We start from the raw sequence: 19,904 nt of genomic DNA, 5'->3' as shown, positions 1-19,904 counted from the left end.
ATTGCACAGAAAATAACTTCTATACAAAAAGAGTTGAGTAACCTACTCTGAATACTGTTTTCAAAATGAATTATTGTTAGAACAGCTTGCCTTTTAATCCTCCTGCCTTGACCACTTTGTGAAATAATGCCACCATTAAATATCCTCAGATTGAACTAACTGTAAATAACGCCATTTCAAATTGACACGCACATGCACAGAGATACAGAAATACAGCACATCCAGAGGAATGTGACAAGAAAGAATATTAACACACTTTCTGGCTAACTGAAAGGAAACACAGGATATACTGAGTGCACTGAAGGGCTTTTAGAAGTGAAGTGAAAGGAATGAACGTAATATTTACAAACTGGCTATGAAGCACTATGCACCTTACTGCAATTACCTCTGTAAATAGGGCAGCACTGATTTCAGATTAACCTATGTACATTATTTACACATAGAGGAAATGGTTTAGATTGCATTGAGCGAAGAGAGACTATTACCCAGCTATTTCTCTAATGAGGGAAAAGTGTTCCTCATTTGGACTGTATGGCAAGAATATGCGAGTGAAACAATTAGGGGGATACTTACTTGTTGGATGATGTGCAGGTGTCACAAATTCCATGTGAACCCACACCTCAGCTAAATGCATGGAGTATGCTGAGACATTAGCTTCCACGTGAAAACTCCCAGGATAAAGTAGTCTGCATAAACCTTGATAATTTATTTGTTACAGTGACAATCACATTCCCCTACTTCTTCTCCTAAAGTAACAAAACACTTTAACGACACAAGGACTGCTCTTTGTGCATGTATTTGCAGTTGAATCTGGGGTAACTTCCTTATCCAGGTACCACAATTTTCTCATGGTTCAGAATAAGATTTATGGCACTTCGGATGTACAATCTTCAGGTTTTTCTACCCGTCTGCTCAGTTACTGTGAAAAAAAAAAGGAGAAGAGAAAGATAAGGAAAAAAAATCCTCCAAAGAAGTATACCCTGCTCCACTTTTGAAATTGATATCTGCGGTCTGTGGTGGGTCAGCTCAAGAAAACGTTCGGATTTGTTACCACGGATACTATGTACTCAGGATGATGCTCTCAATGTCGTTCGCCTGGATCTTGGCGTCTACCTCTTCCCCGGCGACCCGGAAGGAAATCTCCGCATCGTACGAGATGCTGATCTGCCCACACGTTGCATTCCACAGCCATCCCTCGCCACCTCGCTTGTAGATCGTCACAGTGACCTAGTTTTCATGTCGTGAAAATCAGAAGACAGACAGAAAGAAGGAAAGAAAATTGTTAAATATATGACCAAGATGATCTGATGGAATCGAGATTTCCTATGTAAATTATGCAAAGAGTACGCTCAAAGAGAGACTCTTTCTTCATTGACTAGTCTGTCACATGATCTATAAAACTGCCATTCCTGCCATTTATAACAAAATATCAGACTGCTTGCGCAGTGGCCTTATTTAGGAAATCTGAACTGAAACCCAAATTCATTAAGATTACTGTCTAGGATATTGCTCCTTGCGATCACATAATTTGAAATAACTAATGGAAAAAATAGAACATTACATCAATTTCATGAAATTCCACGCATGCAAATAGCTGAAGCAGGGCTGACACAATTTCTTTCAAATGCACAACAAGGCAAGTGCCATAATGTGTCTCGCCCATTCGTGTACAAGAAATTGTACGCGAATGGGATATAACAGATAAAAGAAAGAGAGATAACAGATAAAAAGAGATATGTAAGGGTGAAAATTTATGGCAAAAAAGAAATGTGCCATAAAAACTTAACACTGGGCCCTTAAAGTTTGTTGACCCCTGCCTGTGACCTTTGACTTTGAGGTGACCTTCATATATGGTAAAATGTGAAACTTTGTATGACCCCTCTTCCCTCGAAGTTTGATTGCCATTGAAGCCCAGTGTAAAGAGTTATTGAAGTTTTTGTAGCGTTACGGACAGACGACGGACGGACGGACGGACGGATGGACGGACGGACGACGGATGGACAGACGCCGGAGGCGATCCCTTAGTCTCCCCTCACCTCCGGTGGGCTCGAAAAAAATGCAAGTAACATGTAGTAAGATAACTATACTCCATACATCAGTACTTTCCAGGTTTATTGGAAGCATTCAACTTCTTGGTATCATGACTATAAACAAGCATATAATTTCGATGGGTGTTTCAGAGATATTTCTCATAATAACATTTCACAGTGAGTATTCAAGAGAGAATTAAATCCAATAGGCTCTATGTAAAATCATATCAAACTCTATTGTGATTATGGAATCTTTAAAGCAACCAGCACTATTACTCATCAATGTCTACTGCATTCTCATCAGTGCGTCAAACACACACACACACAACACACACACACACACACGTTCAATCATTGAGATTATATATATCTGCATAATATTATGTGATGCTTGAAACATCACTACCATAATTGCCTTAACCCGTTGAGGACGATTTGATTTTGCTACAACATGCATTTCCCATAGACGCTTGCCCGAGTATACTCGGGACTCGTCCTCAATGGGTTAAACATCACACATGCCTACACAAATGCTGGGCACTATATATTAAAAAAAAAAAAAACAGCAATACCCTAACACAGAACCTAAACCATTAACGACTTCATATTTCCAGCAAAGGCCTCACTGCTCTATTTGCTTTTATTTTCCTTAATAAATTTTCAGAAGTGTAATTGATACCTTGTGTAAAGAATAGATGAATATACCGGGTACGTGTAGGTGTAGAGACAACTTACACGATGCAAGCTTAAAACTTCTTGCAGTTACAATAGGTTACAACAACACTGCATTATTATGATCCCTCATAAATGATTGGAATTTAGACCTAAAACATACATTGTATGCTTCACTAAATTGCTCTTGATCTGCAATTGAAACTGCTCAGTCCAAAACAAAAACAAAATGAAAACAAAACAAACAGCAGCATGAATGGGACATAAATAAGGAACTTGCTTGAGGTGTCTATATTGCAGGTTTACTGTATCAGTGTACAGCTGCCCATTCCCGCAAGCAATATACACGATGTATTTTCACCTGAGCAATACATCTTCATATTGTCATACTTAATGGCTAAACCACAGTCATGATGCTAAGGTGTGATACTGAGAAAAACAGATTGCTTTTTTACAGATGCTCAATCATGAAGTAAAATTGTAAAATGTTTCCCTCATCATGTAGTGACTCGATGAAGAGATCTACTATTTAAGCTGGGGTTTTTTGTGTACAGATATTTCACGAATGAAGAGGTCACACACATTCTTGCGAGATGTCGTTTTTGCAAATTGATGCCGAGGCTATTGTAAATGCAAGATTACCCTAGCGCATGGTGACATTTTCTCGTGTCGTTAAATTCGCAATCCAACAATGATTCGCATATACAGTATACAGAGGGTACACTTGAGTAAATATTTGGCATCAAACCTCAAATGAAATTGTCATTATGAGTCACATCTCACACAAATTGACAAAAACTAAAACTAATCACAAAAACTATGCACTGAAACTCAGGGATGGATTTACCACAACTTCATCCGACACAATTAAATACCAGATAGCAGGTGTTTGTAATTGAATAAATCTTTGGCATGAGTCCAAGCGATACAGCTATGACATCTGTTTGTCACTTATTGACTAGGATGTGATCTCTTTCCCTAGTTAGATGACATGCAATGAATACCTAGTTGACCTTTATAGCATACGAGTTGAATCCTTGTATGGGTCATTTCCTATTGTTTTTGCAAGAATTGACCTTCTGAGTAACTTGCATGCAGACTGTAACAATGACTTTTTTCTCAACAGCCTGCTAAAAAAAAAAAAGCAACCAAAGTGATGGGGAATTTCCTTCTTGTTGGGCGATTGAAAGACATGCCACTAGTTTTGAAAATCATATTCACCCTCTATTTACAGGGAAAGTACATCAGCTGATGAAGGTGACTTTCAACTGGAAAGTCAGTCTTTAATCCCTTTTCTTTCTCTAAATGAGATTCACATACGTGTATAGTGAATTGTAGGGACTGGCACTTGTGCTTCTTTTATTGTTTTCATATGGAAATTATAACTTCATGGCATGATCCCAACATTATTCCAAATGTGGTAAGACAGATTTTCCTCATGCAAATGACAGCACTAATTACTGTACAGTTGTTTAACGGAATATATGAATGCCATTACAGCATGTTTGCTAAAGAGCATGCTGCACATCTGTTCTGTGTCCTGCAAAACAATTGAGCTGCACAAGGTCATACCTGTGGTGAGAAGCCCATAATGGCCCACATTGAGCCAAGAACTGAGCTGCGTTGGTGGCTGAATTCCATTCTGCATGCTGTCTTCCTGTTGAGAGTTAGGTCCTTATTGCCCTTGAAGTCACCTTGAAACAGAGAATAATAACATACGCCACAATGCTAACAATACAATAAAAATTTGAACATGATGGAAAAAACATGTCACAAGCAAACATTAAAATTCTCTCCAACAAATTATAGTACTCTCTGCTATGCTAAGCTGTGGAAGAAACACAAAACTTTGACATTGGTAAGAGATCTTTAAACTCTGCCTAGACTTTTAAATAGTATGTGCTGTACGGTCTGCTTAGAAATAATCAGGTTTGTCAAAATTCGCCACGTGTTGCAACAAGTGCCCTCTCAACTGCAGAGATAAGGCAACTGCACCTTTTTTAAGAACAGGCTGCAAACTATAAAGAAATAAGACAGCACAGTTAATTAACCACTTGGGTTCCAGAATCTGAATTTCTGAAGTTTGTTCAAATTGGCAAAAGTTTTATTTGTTAATTTAACGCCAAGATAATAGTTTCCACAGCATAATTCCCCTATGACTTAATGGAACCTCTAAATCAGGCACTGCACAAGACAGTGCAATACCAACCTTTATACCAGTCCCTCCCCCCCCCCCCCCCCCCCCCCTCCCTTGAAAGAGGAGGAATTACTAAACATAAAAAATGTGTGGAGTTGGGGGTAGGGGTGGCTTACCAATGATCTGTTTTCCTCCGTTGAGATTCACAATGTCCCATGTGCCGATCTGACTTAATACATTCCTTGCGGCCTCCATTGCACTGAATGACAACTGGCCTGTACATATTTAGACAGCAGGGGGAAAAAAAGAGCAAATTTTTTCACTTTAATACTGCATTGTTTCCACATGATGAAAGCTGCTTGCTGGCCAAATATGCATTAGTGTGGCCATAACAGGCCTCTTCAGTGGCTACTGCCTCCATCTAAAGTTTGCAGAACAAGCTCTTCTTAAAGATCTTTTATCCAGCCTGTGTTTTTGTAAAATACAAAATTGGTATGAATTTATTACCTTTTTATATACAAGCTCCCTAGCTCACCAGTAACAACTACATAATCTGTCGCATTTTGAAATCTTATTACTGCCTCTAAAAACCCCCCACATACAATAGCATGACATCCTACCGAAGTATGATGCAAGCATATTAGTTCTCATGTACACCATGCTTTGTAATATTTGATCTAACTGTATGAGAAGAAATTCCAAAGATAAGGGAAACTCCCATCTACTGTAAAAGTTGTTACTTTCGTGCAAGTAATTTTTCGCACTGGGCTGGGTAAGATGAATTTCGTGTGTTTTTAATCCCATAGAATCAAGACATTTAATAGTGGTACATACAGCAAGCAAAAAATATTCGCGTAGGCCTACTTTTATTTTCGCACCAATTTCCATTTTTACAATACTCATCATTATTTACCTTTCTACAATATTGTTCAACACAAGGATCTGAGACAGCGTTGATATACAGTGACATATCAGTGTTTTGCTTGCTGAGATGTAGATCGAATCTCTTCTGGGACACTTTGCCTGGAACAATACAAAAAACCCCACAAACATTTTCCAGAGTAATGGACACTAATAATTTTGATATTCTCACCGGAAATAAATGATGGTACCATCGAGTTTGCCAGCTTCCCAGCGTAACTACGGCAGAAGGACTGCACAAAGGTGTCGTAACGGTCTGGTGTGATGACTTGGTTCTCTGTCCAGAGGGAACTGTCCAGCTCTGACCGTTGATTTGTGAGCACCACTCGTGGGGCGAAGAACTTTTCTGCCAGGCACACCCCCTGCCGGACCAGGTGGTTGCGAAGGAGCTGGGACTTGGACCTCACTTCGTTGAGGGCGTTGTTGTGCGAGGCGTCGTACGTAACACTCGACTGGGTGTTTGAGTCCTTGATGTGTCGCTGCTGGACCCACGAATTGCCGTCCTTGCTGAGAGAGATCTTTCCAGACCAGTTCTTCACTTCAATGGAGTATATCCCATATTCTGAAATCATATACAGAGAAGAAAAAAAATAAGTGATATAATGATTACAATACTTCTTTACTACCACTTACAACAACAACTAATGACAATAAGTAATATGGCACTAAAGGTATAATAAGCAAATAATCAACGTTGGTGAAGGTGAGACAAACTATCACTTCCGAGGCGATCTGGATGTAGCTATCTTTCCGAAGCGCAGCTGAGGAAAGATAGCGTACACATTCAGATCGCCGAGGAAGTGATAGTTTGTATCATTGCCTGAAACTAAAAGTTGATTATCTGCTTTATATTCCACATCTAGGGTCCTAAAAATTCCCATTTTATTCCACATCTGAAACCGTTTTAGCTGTCTTTAGGTATCCTTAGGGCTTAGGCTACGTGTGCGCGTAGATGACAAAACAATGAATTTGCTGCGCGCACCGCGCGGCACCGAAGTGAAAGTGCGTTGCACTGTGTACTATCAAGTGACCTAGGTCACATGATAGTCCACAGTGCAATGCACTTTTATTTCGCACATACTCATCTTGCGTTAGGACTGTGTGGACTGTGTGGAGATCAACATAGAGTGTAACAAACTTTTCTTCTCAGGTGATGTGATGGGCAAAACTACGCTTCGTCACGTGATCAGCTCTAGACCAATCCTATTGCAACATTCTTAGTATGTGGAATATAATTCTAACTATCCTTCTGTAACAAGAAAAAAAAAAAGCCTTGGATTTTTTTTTTCTGCTGGAGGATTGGCTGAGAAACTGAGGATCATCCCTATTTTTTGTCTTAACAATATTTTTTTTTAGGGTGACTTTATTACATTTGAACATCAGGTTCCTGTCGTCATAAGTGTACCAAGCCTCTTGACAACATGGAATTTGAGCAAACAGACCAACATTATGAAGCAACAAAAGATGCATGACAGCAACAATGCACATCAATAATACACTTTAGCTCTAAATTCACACATAATTTGAGACACAAAAAGACTATTTTGGCAAAGTTAAGTCATGAGAGAATTTTGCACCTGTCAGCGCGACAACGTCGATTTCATGGCGACTGGTCTGAAAAGTGTCCGGGACCCTGAGCCTCCTGAAGATGTGGTCATAGGGAATACTTCCCCTTGACACTAAGTCCCTGATTAGCTTCTCCTCTGCATCTCTCCCAGCTCTGACCGCTTCGTCTTCGGTGTGAGACATTGGGTTGCTAGCCTCCTTGGCCTGCACAATTCTGTTCGTTAGACCGAACATGACACCCGATTCCTGTAAAGAGCCAATGCGATTCACAATCAGTGTGCAGCCGGTCAGAGCTGTTATACACACACACGTGGTTCCAAAGTGGGGGAGGGGAAAGGGAGCAAAATGATGAATGAAGATGTCTTACAGCACTTCTTGGCAAGGCAAACTCCAACATAGAATGAAGAGTAGGGTATTGGTAGCGCTATATTACACAGCATAGAATGATCCACCACATTCTGTGGTTAACTTGAACTCAGATGAAAAATTTAATAATCTTCTCACAAGTCATATTCACATCATCCTCTTAGTAAAGCCACATTCCTCCTTAAAGTACATTGTAAGCACCTGGTCAAGTCAAATTCATCTACTGTAAAAGTGGAAATTTTTGCAGTGTTGAAATTTTTCGCGCAACCAGAAACTAGCGCGAAAATAAAAGCATGTGAATGTACTGCTTGCCATATGTTCCAGTAGTTGATGTCTTGATTCTGCGGAATTGAAAACATGTGAAACTCATCTTACCCTGCCAAGCATGAAAAATTAGTCGCCTGAAAATATCCACTGCACTTTTACAGTATGTGATTCTCTGATAGGCTGCATAGCCCTTTGAAGATTATGGCAGAAAAATACAATACAAGCTTGTAGAAACATAAAGAAGATCTGTGGTCAGTATACAAATGACGCACAGGTCTGAGTGCGTCAGTCGGAATTGTGTGCATAAGGTAACTATGGAATGCTTAACCCACGAGGCGAAGCCGAGTGGGTTTAGGCTAAATTCCATAGTTACCGCATGCACACTATATTCCGACTGACGCACGAAAAGACATGTGCATCATCTGATTTATAGAATGGGTAATTTTCTTGTCAAAAACCCATTTTTTTATCGTGTTACCCGATGACAAAATTACTGGATGCTTTTCCTTTTGGCTTGGCATAGACGACCATGTATCAGTTTTTACTGGACGCACGGCCAGCCATGCATCAGTAAATACTGATGCATGGTTGTTTTAGCCAATAGGCATCTCGTACTGAGTGCGCGAACGCTTGCTTGGTGCGCGAACCTTTGTTACAAGTACGCGTACTCTTGCTACAAGTGCGCTATAACATGTTTACCACTGTGACTCAGCGTGCGGCCAGTAAAAATCAACACATAGCTCTCAACCAATGAGATCGCAGGATTCTCGCTATACCCATACTATAATATAACATGATTGTATGCCCCTGCCATCCATCAAATTCACTATGGTATGATGCACTGCTTCACATAGCCACTTCATGGTAAAATTCTAGCTTAGAAAAATAAAATTTAGAGCCATTATCCACGCTAAATTTTAGTTTTGACAACACCACTGAACACAATCTCCCCAATGACAGAAACGAAATATCTGTTAAGCAAAACTGAGGTCTACTGAGACTCAGAGCTAGTCAGAACAACTTACCTGGATTGCACTGGTATTGGACTATTTTACAAGACTACATCAAAACGTATTGCACAATCCAAGGAATAGATTACGACACAAGCATGGCATGGCAAGCAACCACTGGCACTGCCACTGACATTAAAATTTTCAGGCCAGTGTTGAGGGCATGCATGGCTTAGATAGAATAGAACGTCGCTTTACAAGCCTGCACCTATTCCTCTGCTCAAAATGCAAATCCTTTCGCCTTCATCGATCTGCCTCTCTGACTCTGGCTGGCAAACTGCTAGCTTCTTTATTGACATGCGAGAATGTTTACATGTTTTGCTGCTGCCTTAAGGCTTCAACTATCACAAGTTTTCTTCACGAAAATGTGTGGTTTTCTACTCACTTTTACGAAACTACTTTTGCAATAACATCACCATCATTTGGCTGCACTTTGCATGACTTGCTGCCGCTTATCTCCGGCCAGGAGCAGTCCATGGACAACAGAGGAGAATAGAAGTATCTTGTGACAATGCGTCGATTGTTGCCATCTATTACGGAGATTAGCGGGACTTGAGCTCAGGAACGGCTGGTGATGATGGTGCATGCTGTGACGCATAAAGCTTTTCTGTGCTGAGCGTCGTGTGTGACAAAGAAATCCATATCGTGTAGATCGACCAGCTGCTCCGATGTAAACAATGATGACGTAACTCCGCAAAAACCAATACGCGTGTAAAGATTTGCATCCCATACATTTTCCATTTATTTTAGTTTTAAAGAACAGATAAAAAGATTTGGAAAAAGATCAAAATTATAGTTCATTTGTCAATCATGCAAAGATTTTTTATCTCAAAATTCCTAAAGATAAGTTAGAAATATTGTCATATTGCAAAGTATCTGAGAACAATGCATGAACGAGCCTAATAGGTAAAAGCAGCGCGCGCGGGAATCGCAGCTTCCGGTATCATTTCAAAATTTATTCGGTAAGTTGCAGTTACTATTTACCTAGAACTCTGATTGCCTGAACGTGTAAAACCAAGTTAAGCGTCACCGGGACACTTACAGCATTTAATGTTACATAATTCCCCTTTTCAACATTTTATCTTATAGAAGGGCAGGCTGTCTACTAGGTAGTATTAATAAGATTGAGATTGTGGTCGGAAAGTACGTAAATATGAAGGAATGGGACTATTGCTGAGTTGTGCACCCGTGTTCAGATCAGGTGATTATGAGTGACAAGAGGAAGACCGTGCCCTTGAACAGTTTTAAATCAACTGTTTGTCATCGTATGCAGAAAATCGGCAATTGTAGAATGTTTTCGTCGACGTCATAGGCTTACTACACATTTTGTCGAACGAAGCGACGTTTAGCTGAGCAGCTGCTGACTGAGGGTGCTGAACAAAATTGATACTGTGATCATGCTGTTTTAGTCGTCACTACCCTAGTTCTAGACGCGTGGTGGATAAATTTGCAACTGACTGGTCTAAAGTTCAACTCTTTGAGCGATATTAAATGAGGGCTTGCCTTTGACACTTTGGTATTTACAAATCAATGTTAAAACCACTGGCTGCCAGAAATAAATAGAGGCACTGGCACGGCAGTGTTCCTAGACCAATATAGAACTCTGAACAAGGACATGATACAAGTTATGAAGGGGTAACTGTTAGACTTTTTCGTACTAAACCGAAAGATCAGTCTGCAGCAGTGTAAATAAATTATTCATTGTCTGGCCCCTGGTGGGTCTGCAGAGACAACATTTAGCTTTACAGAATTCCTCTCATGTAACGTTTACAGACTCTTGTTCGACCTAGCGGGTACCAGTACAGTAGTACTGTAAGTGTAGGGGGATGCTCTGCCCACAAAAACCAATGTGAGTGGCTAGGGAATGCGTTCACTGATGATCAGTTATCAGCTAGTAGTAGGCCCTAGTACAACTATTCAGGGTGGGGCCAGGTGGGCTGCAGAACATTTTTCAGGGTAGGGAAGCTGCGGGACGGGGGGGGGGGGGGGGGATGTTGTGGTCAATGATAAACTGCCCCCTGCCTGCTTAGGTGAAAAGAATCAAAGACAGAACCTCTAGAAATTCATGGATAACCATGTTTTGATTTTTTGTTCCAACTCCCTCCCCCCCCCCCCTTTTTTTTTTTAAATGACCCGAAATGGTGGGGGGGGGGGGGGGGGGGGCTGCTGGAGGGTGAGGTACTGTACTTCACTAGCACATCCAGCTATATAGGGACAGTGGTTATATTATTATTAATCATCCCGCCACACCACGGTCTAATGAGAGGCTTCCGTCTCGATTCTCTCTCGGAGGAGAACCATCAAAGTTTTTTTTTTTTAAAATCCTGATGGAATCCCATTTTCTTTGCTCATTTCCCCCCCAAAAAAAACAAAAAAAAAATGTTACAAGACTCCTCCAAGCAGACGGATTTTTCTGTCTAGGGCTGGAACAGCTGGACCACTATAATTACTGTAGTCATGCACACTTGTAGTACCTACTAGTACTACTTCTACTTGTGCTCAAATCGCACTTGATGAGTTGTTTATTCCGAAAAATTACAATTTATACTGCCCCCCTTCATGCATTCTAAGCTCTCAATATTTCTTTTTTTTTTTTTTGAGTTTGTATTTCATAACCCTGTGCAGTGTTTCTTATGTCATAAAATTGCATGTTTTCTATCAATTACATGTACATTATAAACTTACATATCTGATTTTTTTTTTTAGGTTTTTTTTTTTTTAGATTCAACTCCTCATGTATATTCTTGCATTGAAATTGCTGCTAAAGGGTTGACAATGACAACAATGCCTTCGGCTGAACCTGCAACTTTCCAGCGTCCCTCTTGCCGGTATGAGAACCTCTCTTCCCGCTTTGAGCTGAAGAATCGCAGCTTTCAGCGCCAGTATGCCCACCTCTATGCAGAAAGGCTGAGTTGTATGAGGCCACGCTTGCAGAAGGTGGCCCAGGAAAAATGGGGTAGGCAGAGTTTCCAAGCAGTCTGTCTATGCATTATTTAGTATGTTTATTTTTTTTTTCTTCAAAATTGCTCAATTTTGTCTCAGGTGAGAAGGAGGCAATTCTATGTTTCTTGCGAGATTTAATGATAATGCTAATCTATATGTACATTTCCTTGCCAAGTATGGGATGTGTATTTTGTGATTGCGAGGAGTAAGAAATAAAACCAGAAATACATGTACATGGAAGTTGGGATTGTGTAGATCAGATACTACATATTCCACAGTGTGTTTTCATTGTTGTTTTGCTTTTATATAGTTTTGAACTAACATAGTATACAATCTGTAATAACATCAGTTTTGTTTTGTTTTGTTATTTGCTCTTCATGTCGTTTCTTTTTGGTCTTAATACCTTTGTGATCATTATTATCATTTTTTGTGAAATATTGATATTATTATCAGTATGATTATGAGAAGTAGTACTACTAGTAGTGTTATTATTTTCATTATTATTGTTATTATTATTATTATTATTATTGTTATCGTTATCAGCACTGCAGTTTTATTCTCATTATCATCATCGTCATCAACATTGTTGTGAAATTTGTATCTTATATTCAAATGTAAAGCTAAATTATTCTGTGCCAAATGTTTCTGTATAGTATCATGTATCTGTACAGATAGATCTGTATGGGAAAGGAAGAAAGGAGATAAGACATTATTGTCTTAATCTTTCCAGGTCAAGATGCTCCCCTTCGTCAAATCTTCCAGCTGAAGAAGGGAGAAAAATGTTTTGTCATCGGGACGCTGTTCAAGAAGATGGAGCTAAAACCAAATATTCTCAGAGAAATCAGTGAAGATGTAAGTTTAGAGCAGAATGCATTGCGAGTCATCACAGCCATCATATTTCTGTCAGCTCTGTGTGAATAGCCAGTGACAAATGGAAGGTGTCTCTCAGTTACTTTTATGAGTATTCAGAGTTACAAAGCGTAAAGAGTTTTTAAGTTATTCTGATTTTGTACTGAGTCTTCAGGGTCACCTTGAAGTTTAGATGCTTCTCCTGAATAGTGGGAAGTGGCCATCATGATATTTGATGACCAAAAAGATGATCAAAAAAAAATTGATTAAAAAAATAGAATCAGGTGTGATAACAAGAGGATTATAAGATTCCAGCAGTGTAAATGTTACCATGATATTTGATTGATGTTTTGTTCTCTTAAAATATGTTTTATGTACGCTTACAGAGAAATCTGACACCACAGCCTCCCAGAGAGCGATTCACATCCGATGATGATTTTGTTGTGCTTGAGGATGAGCTGCAGAGGGTGAACTTGGCCGGTGATATCAATGTTCAGACCACCATGACGGGTGAGTGATATACATGGAGGTGAATCCATTCATTTGTACTGATGGAGGTGTGTGTGTTGGGATGATAGGCAAACACACCAATTCTGACTTTGCCTAAACATCACTTACGACAGATAGCAGGTCTCCCAGCAAAACAAGTTGCATTTCCAGGATGCTGATTTGCTTAGATGGTGAAGTGAAAAATTTTGTTGAGATATTACTAAGATATGCTAAGGCATGCATATAATCATTTATGCTGTTTGAATGTCATAGAAGTAGTATATTTGTGATATTCCGCGCATATTTTTGTTCCGCCATTCTACTCTTTTGCACACAAATAGAGTATGCAAGAGATTGGAACACGTCAATATAAACAAAATGTGAATAATTCAACACTTTTGAAGACAATCGATGTCTGATTTTCACTGAGTGTTTCTCTAATGTTTCAAAATTTTACTGAGTCCATGCTAGAAGGATATTCAATGGAAGAGGTAAAAACTGATGTGACCAGGTTCTGTGTCTGTTACATGGCACATTTCGGATCATCAAACTGGAATCTTTTTGTCTTCATGTGAAGGTGTGGTGATGGCTGTCCTAGGGCAGGAGAATGAGGACGGCATGTTTGAGGTGGAGGATACATGCTACGTAGACCTGGTTGAACCTGACGTCGTGCCCAAGTTTGAAGAGGATAGGTGGGTCATAAAGTGTACAATATGACATGTTTGTCAACAGTTTGGAACCTTCACTGCTTTGTCATGCCAGTTACATTGATGTCACCACTTATGTAAACTGTATACTGGAGGTGACGGTGCTTAACCATTCATCTTCTAAACTGTTATTGATGATATTATTAATTACCATTGGTATTTTTTTAATTGTAGTTGATATTGGTGTTGTTCTTGTTGAACCATTTCAGTCTTTAGAGAGTTATTGTAAGTAAACTGAAGGATAAAAGTTTAAATATGACTTTCATGCATTCATACATACATGATTATACTTTAGGCATCAAAGCAGGGGAACAAAAACTGCAGTAAATGTGTGAACAATTTATGCTCACTTATTTGAAGAAGGTAGGATCTTTCATACTCATTTTAAACGAAAGCACCAAAGAAAAGTACAGATAAAAACAAAAACAAGGACAGGACATATGCTAGTGCCACAGGCTTTCCCTGCTATCGAGTTTCTCCAAGTTTGTGTGTATTCTTTGTGTGACATGTATTGTGTCTGAAATGTATGTTCAAGCTTGTACAAATTAAAGGACAAGTTCACCTTCATAAACATAAGGATTGAGAGAATGCAACAATATTAGTAGAACACATCAGTGAAAGTTTGAGGAAAATTGGACAATCGATGCAAAAGTTATGAATTTTTAAAATTTTTGTGTTGGAACCGTTGGATGAGGAGACTACTACAGCTTGTGAGTCATATGCGTACAACAGTATAAAGAAAATGTAAAAGAAAATTCAACATATTTTCACTTTTTTCGCATAATAAAAGAGCTCTTGACTTGCCTCTTTCTAAAGGCAGGGGGAATAATATTGCCCATAACATTTGTTGGTAACGAGTCAGGGGAATGTGTACTTTTTTCAAAAGATGGAATTTTGTGAAATTCTCTTTATATTTTCCTTACATTGTTGTACGCAAGTTATTTATACACTGCAGTAGTCTTCTCATCCAGCGGTTGCTGCACAAAAATTTTAAAAATTCATAACTTTTGAACGGATTGTCTGATTTTCCTCAAACTTTCAATGATGTGTTCTACTAATATTGCTACATTCTCTCAATCCTTATGTTTATAAAGGTGAACTTGTCCTTTAATGTGAAATGGTGCATGTGCACCATTAACTTTGCACCTTCAACCTTCCTTTTGTTTTGCCAGGTACATCGTTCTGATGTGTGGGCTGGGAGTAGGGAGCGAATCTACCGACATGATGAGCCTCCAGCTGATGTTAGACCTCATCACGGGCCAGCTTGGCACCGAGGAGCAGCAGGAGATGTTCTCCAGGGTGGTGCGGGTCGTCGTCGCCGGCAACTGCCTCAGCAAGAGCATGCAGGACAAAGATGTCCTCACCACGGTAAGCAGAGGAGGAAAGCAGCTTGAGAGTGTTGTGTATTCTGACGAGTGCTAATTAGGTCAGGTGATGTGTGCTGTTGAGCCTAGAAATATTCGTGGTTCAAGTTCACAGGAGTTGTTTTGGCTCAGGTGTTACGACCAAAGACTACCAATCATGATGCTCCTGGTTCAAGTCCCTCGGCTGTGGCGATCGTGCACCTAGCCAAGGCACTCTAGTCTATCATTGCCTCGCCCTTCACGGGAGGCTTGAAGTCGACAGTCCCATGGATGCTAGCTTACATGCATCTGATGTTTCATTTATAGTGGTCACATATGATCAACTTAATATTACATAATACCACATTCTTTATGTGGAAACATTTGTCTTTGCATATTCTTATATTTTTTCTGTTTACTGCATATTGTTTATTCATATCTATTGCCATCTATCTCTTCCATTCCCGCAAATGTTCCACCTGATCAGGCCAAGTATCTTACCAGGAAAACCCAAGCAGGAACTGTAGAAGCAATGAAGTCTTTAGATGACTTCCTGATTCAACTCACGGTGAGTAAATCTCGCATTAGTTTTCTGCAGTTCTAGGAACATCATGATCTTTTGCTTACAACTTGCTTTGGTCTAGTCAGCCACCCATGTACAGTTTACAAGATGTTGTTCTGGTGTGGGTTAGAGTGTAGTGCAAGATGGAAAAAAGTTACAAGGGTAATTATTAAAAGACAGCTGAAAAGCGCATGAGAGCCAGATTATAACCGACAAATGGACTGAAAGTCTACCCTTGAGAAGGCATCATGAAAATTGCTTGAACTTGCTGTAGTGACATAATAGCAATTTTTGAAAACCAATTGAGCTCTCCTGAGATTCTGATTATCATGTTATCCATGTAATTTCAAAACAAGTTACAATCAGCCACTGGAAATGGCAAGAGAAGCTTTGGTGCCATATTAAAGTGATTCCTGGAACCTCTGGACATAGTTCATGAAGAAAAAAAATGCTGTTATACAGCATCTTGAAGATGACCTCTGCCACAATATTAATCAACAATCCTTTTCACTGATGAATTCAGGAAATATTGATTTTCTCAGCATTCCTCAGCATTTTGTTGCAAACTTTAACATGACTAAGTTTACTGCTGGTTGCACCACCTAGTATTTCCCTCCATTACTGTTTTCTTCATGTAGAGCTGTGTGCCTGTTGACGTCATGCCCGGGGAATATGACCCTGCCAACAGTAGTCTTCCGCAACAGGCTCTTCATCGCTGTATGTTTCCCCAGGCAGGTCTCTACCCAACCTTCAACTGTGTCCCTAACCCTTACGAGGCCAAGGTCGGAGGAGTTAGGTAAGTAACGTTCATACCCAATATCTACACACAGAGTGATAGAATATATACTCTTCCTGCATGCTCCAACAGGTAATTAGTCAAGTGTCTGATTAATTGATAGAGACAAGTGCCGTCATATTTTGTCTTCCTACCAGTGAGTCTGTGTTGTCCCTGACTACCAGGCCTGTTGGGTACTACAAGTAGGTTACATGGTTGACAACAATTCAGTTCATTTACCTTGCTGAGACCTTAATACATTCATTATTTATGGCAAACATCCACTCTGTTAAAATTGCTATTACTGTAAATTCCATAATGTAGTCGCTTCCTAATGTACCAGTACTCATTCCTTACATACTTGCTTGTGATTCTGATATTCATTTGTTTGTTTGTTCACACAGAGTGCTTGGGACATCTGGGCAGAACTTGACCGATATCTATCAGATTACAACGATGGACGACCGACTCACGATACTGGAAGAGACGCTTAAAGTGGGTCACCTTGCACCAACAGCTCCAGACACGTTAGGTAGGAGCAGTCATATCTTGTGAGGAGGGGTGCTCACCAAAAACTCAAGTTGTCATGATCACAGTTGAGGTGTGAATTTTCTTCAGTTTGTCTCCCTGTGCGAATGAAATTTGTAAGATCGCAGCTGCTGATCTGTAGTCTAACAAACATGTCCGAAAAAAGGAACCGAGGGACTCGAACCTGTCATCTACTGCTTTCCGGGCAGCGACACTACCACTAGGCTATCCCTGGTTGCTGACAGTGACACAATGAACTTGAAACAAATACCCAAGCTCCGAAATTCTGACATTGTTATGTTTAGTTGTCCAAGGTGGACAAGGCATTAATGAAGCAAGAGAATATTAATCAGAGGGGTGACGGTCATCATGTCACTGTCGGCAACCAGGTATAGCCTGGTGGTAGTGTCGTTTCCCGGAAAAGCAGCAGATGATAGGTTCGAATCCTTAGGTTCCTCTTTATGACATGTTTGTTAAATTACAGATCAGCAGTTGAGATCTTACAAATTTTATTGTAGAGGGAGACAAATTAAAGAAAAGTCACACCTCAACCGTGACCCCTCTGATTAATATTCTCTTGCTTTCATGATCACAGTTTGACAAAAAAAAATAAATCCATTATTAAATCTTTCTGTGTGATAAAAGAAGACCTTCAGATCAAATTTGTGAAAGATACATATCTTCACTTGTCATGTATACTCTTGATATGAAGAGTACATTTTATGCTCACCTGAGCCACATAGCTGAAGACCATGATTTGATCATGGTAGCAATGCTGCACCCTGATTGTACTGCCTCATAGCTGTTAAAAATAGTGTTGTCATATTGCTGTTGAATATGGTGGTTTGCTGCAGGCGTGGAGTGCCATGAAAGCGAATTGTTCTGCTCAGGTGAGAGCTAGACCTGTGGGTCTCTTGTTCTATTCACTAGGATTCCCATGGTCATGGGAAACTTGGAAATGCCATGGAATTTTAAAAATGATTTTCCAAGCCTGAAAAATTCACGCAAAATTTGTTTTGCCTTTCAGTGATCTTGTGGATTTTTGCAATGGTATTTTGTTCTTGAGGAAAACATTTCATCGAATGAAATTGGACCAACTTGTCTGCCACCTACAGTGTTGATGTGGTATACACACCAACATTTTACATGGACACTATTTATCTAATAGCAATTTCCAGTTATTTAGCATCAACCGCTTAGGTTCTTATGAAGTTACTGCCTGAAAAAGGGACCTGGATTTCTGAAATTTTACATGGAATTTAATTTTGTAAAAGATGCTGGAACCCCGAATTTCTAAACCTGAACAAAGCGCTCCAGTCTATGTAACATGTCCTTATGTGGTGTTCTTTCATTATTGAATTTATGTCTCATTAATGAGTGCAGGGAGGCGAGTCTCATCTCACCTCCCTGGTGGTGGTTATCTTTCTGTCTTTTCCTGCCCTACGTCTGTCTAATCCTCGTATCAATGTCTCACCACCCCTTCTCTCCCTTCATGTTATTTCTCCAGCGTGCTACCCCTACTATGACCAGGACCCGTTCATCATCAATGACTGCCCAGCCATCTACTTTGCAGGCAACCAACCAAAATTCCAGACTAAGAAATGGACAGGTGAATATGCAAATCAGATTTCTATCAACAAAGAAGATAAATATATCTAAATTGAAAAAAAACCCCACAAAACAAACATACAAACATATTGATGAGAAAAGACTTACACGAGAGTTTAGTAATAGGATTGTAGGTTTGTAGAAAACATGAAAAAAGAGCAATTATATTCTGATATTTTAGATGTGACTAAACAGGCATAATTTTCTCCGACCATAAGAGAATCTGTAACCAAAGTGTATAGAGAAATATATAGTATGTGTTGAAAACTGGAATGTGATCTTAGCAAGAGAGTGTAACTGTTGCATCAGTGTAACAATATATGTAATGAGTTTCCTTACCTAAGTTAACAAATATCAACAGAATATCAAGTTTCTTGGTTGGGGGAATAAAAATGAGCATGCATTAGCAAGCACTAGCAGTTTAAGATTGACAGACATATTTGAATTCTCACACATATTTGTTTTACTATCAATATTTCATCTTTTCAGGATCCAGTGGTAAGGATGTGCTGTTGGTCACTGTGCCAAGCTTCCACGAAACTAAATCCTGTGTGATCGTCAACCTTCGCACACTGGACTGCCAACCGTTAGTCTTCTCTTCAGACCTCAATGCGAGCTGATCGGCCAGACAGGTTTTTTTTTTTTCTGCTGTTGTTTTTTGAAGATCCATCAGGCCGAAGCACAATGACAGCAAGGAAGGACAATGGATTGATTTTTGTTTTCTCATGCAGTGCCAAGCACATTGCGATGTCTTGGCATGAAATATTCTTCCTCCCAAGCTAATCAAATGGCACCTTGGGATCCAAAGTATTGCGGCAGTGGCACCTCAGCGAGAAGATCGATGGGATTTCTGTACCTAGTACATCCACAGACAGAGAAGATAATGGAAAGAATGTCTGGTAGAATGTCATGTACTTCTGGAATTTTAATTTCCTGTTCACAAAGTGTGTCTTCAATATCTTTTCAAAATAGAGGAAAAGATGATGCCTGAGGATTGTATAGTAACTACTGAGCGAAACTGCAAATTTTCCCTTCTGCTTTGAAAGACAAAGTGATGTCTATGATATGGCAAGAATTTCATGGGAAATTCCAGTTTTGCACATTGTTGAATGCACCTTGCTGTTGTAGAGG

At 39.7% G+C, this 19,904-nt stretch overlaps 2 protein-coding genes across 3 annotated transcripts; one reads left to right on the top strand and one right to left on the bottom strand.

Annotated features, from left to right (window-relative positions):
- Window positions 1-98: 98 nt before the first annotated feature.
- LOC139734729 (uncharacterized) lies at window positions 99-9,576 on the bottom strand. 2 transcript variants are annotated; one of them, XM_071645523.1, is made up of 6 exons: window positions 9,386-9,576; window positions 7,338-7,572; window positions 5,933-6,322; window positions 5,016-5,114; window positions 4,275-4,396; window positions 99-1,227 (listed from the first exon to the last, which is right to left on the bottom strand). In XM_071645523.1, exons 1-6 carry the CDS (start codon window positions 9,389-9,391, stop codon window positions 1,060-1,062), a joined length of 1,020 nt encoding a protein of 339 aa, XP_071501624.1. In that variant the 5' UTR covers window positions 9,392-9,576; the 3' UTR covers window positions 99-1,059. The 2 variants fall into 2 exon arrangements, with proteins under 2 accessions (XP_071501624.1, XP_071501625.1); XM_071645524.1 differs by having other exon boundaries at window positions 9,355-9,575.
- A 328-nt stretch (window positions 9,577-9,904) lies between these two features.
- LOC139734765 (DNA polymerase delta subunit 2-like) lies at window positions 9,905-19,393 on the top strand. Its single transcript, XM_071645560.1, has 11 exons — window positions 9,905-9,931; window positions 11,737-11,925; window positions 12,643-12,764; window positions 13,148-13,271; window positions 13,828-13,942; window positions 15,130-15,325; window positions 15,788-15,868; window positions 16,501-16,658; window positions 17,042-17,169; window positions 18,673-18,774; window positions 19,263-19,393. The coding sequence occupies exons 2-11, from the start codon at window positions 11,745-11,747 to the stop codon at window positions 19,391-19,393; spliced, it is 1,338 nt and encodes a 445-aa protein (XP_071501661.1). The 5' UTR covers window positions 9,905-9,931; window positions 11,737-11,744.
- Window positions 19,394-19,904: the final 511 nt, after the last annotated feature.

Source organism: Diadema antillarum, unplaced genomic scaffold (assembly GCF_040938485.1).
Source record: "Diadema antillarum isolate AM-2024a unplaced genomic scaffold, OU_Dant_1.0 seq00000546_RagTag, whole genome shotgun sequence".
NCBI classification, from domain to species: Eukaryota; Metazoa; Echinodermata; class Echinoidea; order Diadematoida; family Diadematidae; genus Diadema; species Diadema antillarum.
The sequence above is the reverse complement of the archived record's forward strand: the minus strand, read 5'-3'. Positions and strand labels throughout refer to the sequence as shown.

Coding starts and splice junctions, on each gene's coding strand:
- LOC139734729 (XM_071645523.1), bottom strand. Junction 5,115..5,932: donor GGTACCATCATTTATTTCCG/GTGAGAATATCA, acceptor AAATATGTACAG/GCCAGTTGTCATTCAGTGCA. Junction 1,228..4,274: donor TTATGGGCTTCTCACCACAG/GTATGACCTTGT, acceptor CATGAAAACTAG/GTCACTGTGACGATCTACAA.
- LOC139734765 (XM_071645560.1), top strand. CDS start 11,745: ATGACAACAATGCCTTCGGCTGAACCTGCAACTTTCCAGCGTCCCTCT. Junction 13,943..15,129: donor CCCAAGTTTGAAGAGGATAG/GTGGGTCATAAA, acceptor TTGTTTTGCCAG/GTACATCGTTCTGATGTGTG. Junction 15,869..16,500: donor ACTTCCTGATTCAACTCACG/GTGAGTAAATCT, acceptor TTCTTCATGTAG/AGCTGTGTGCCTGTTGACGT.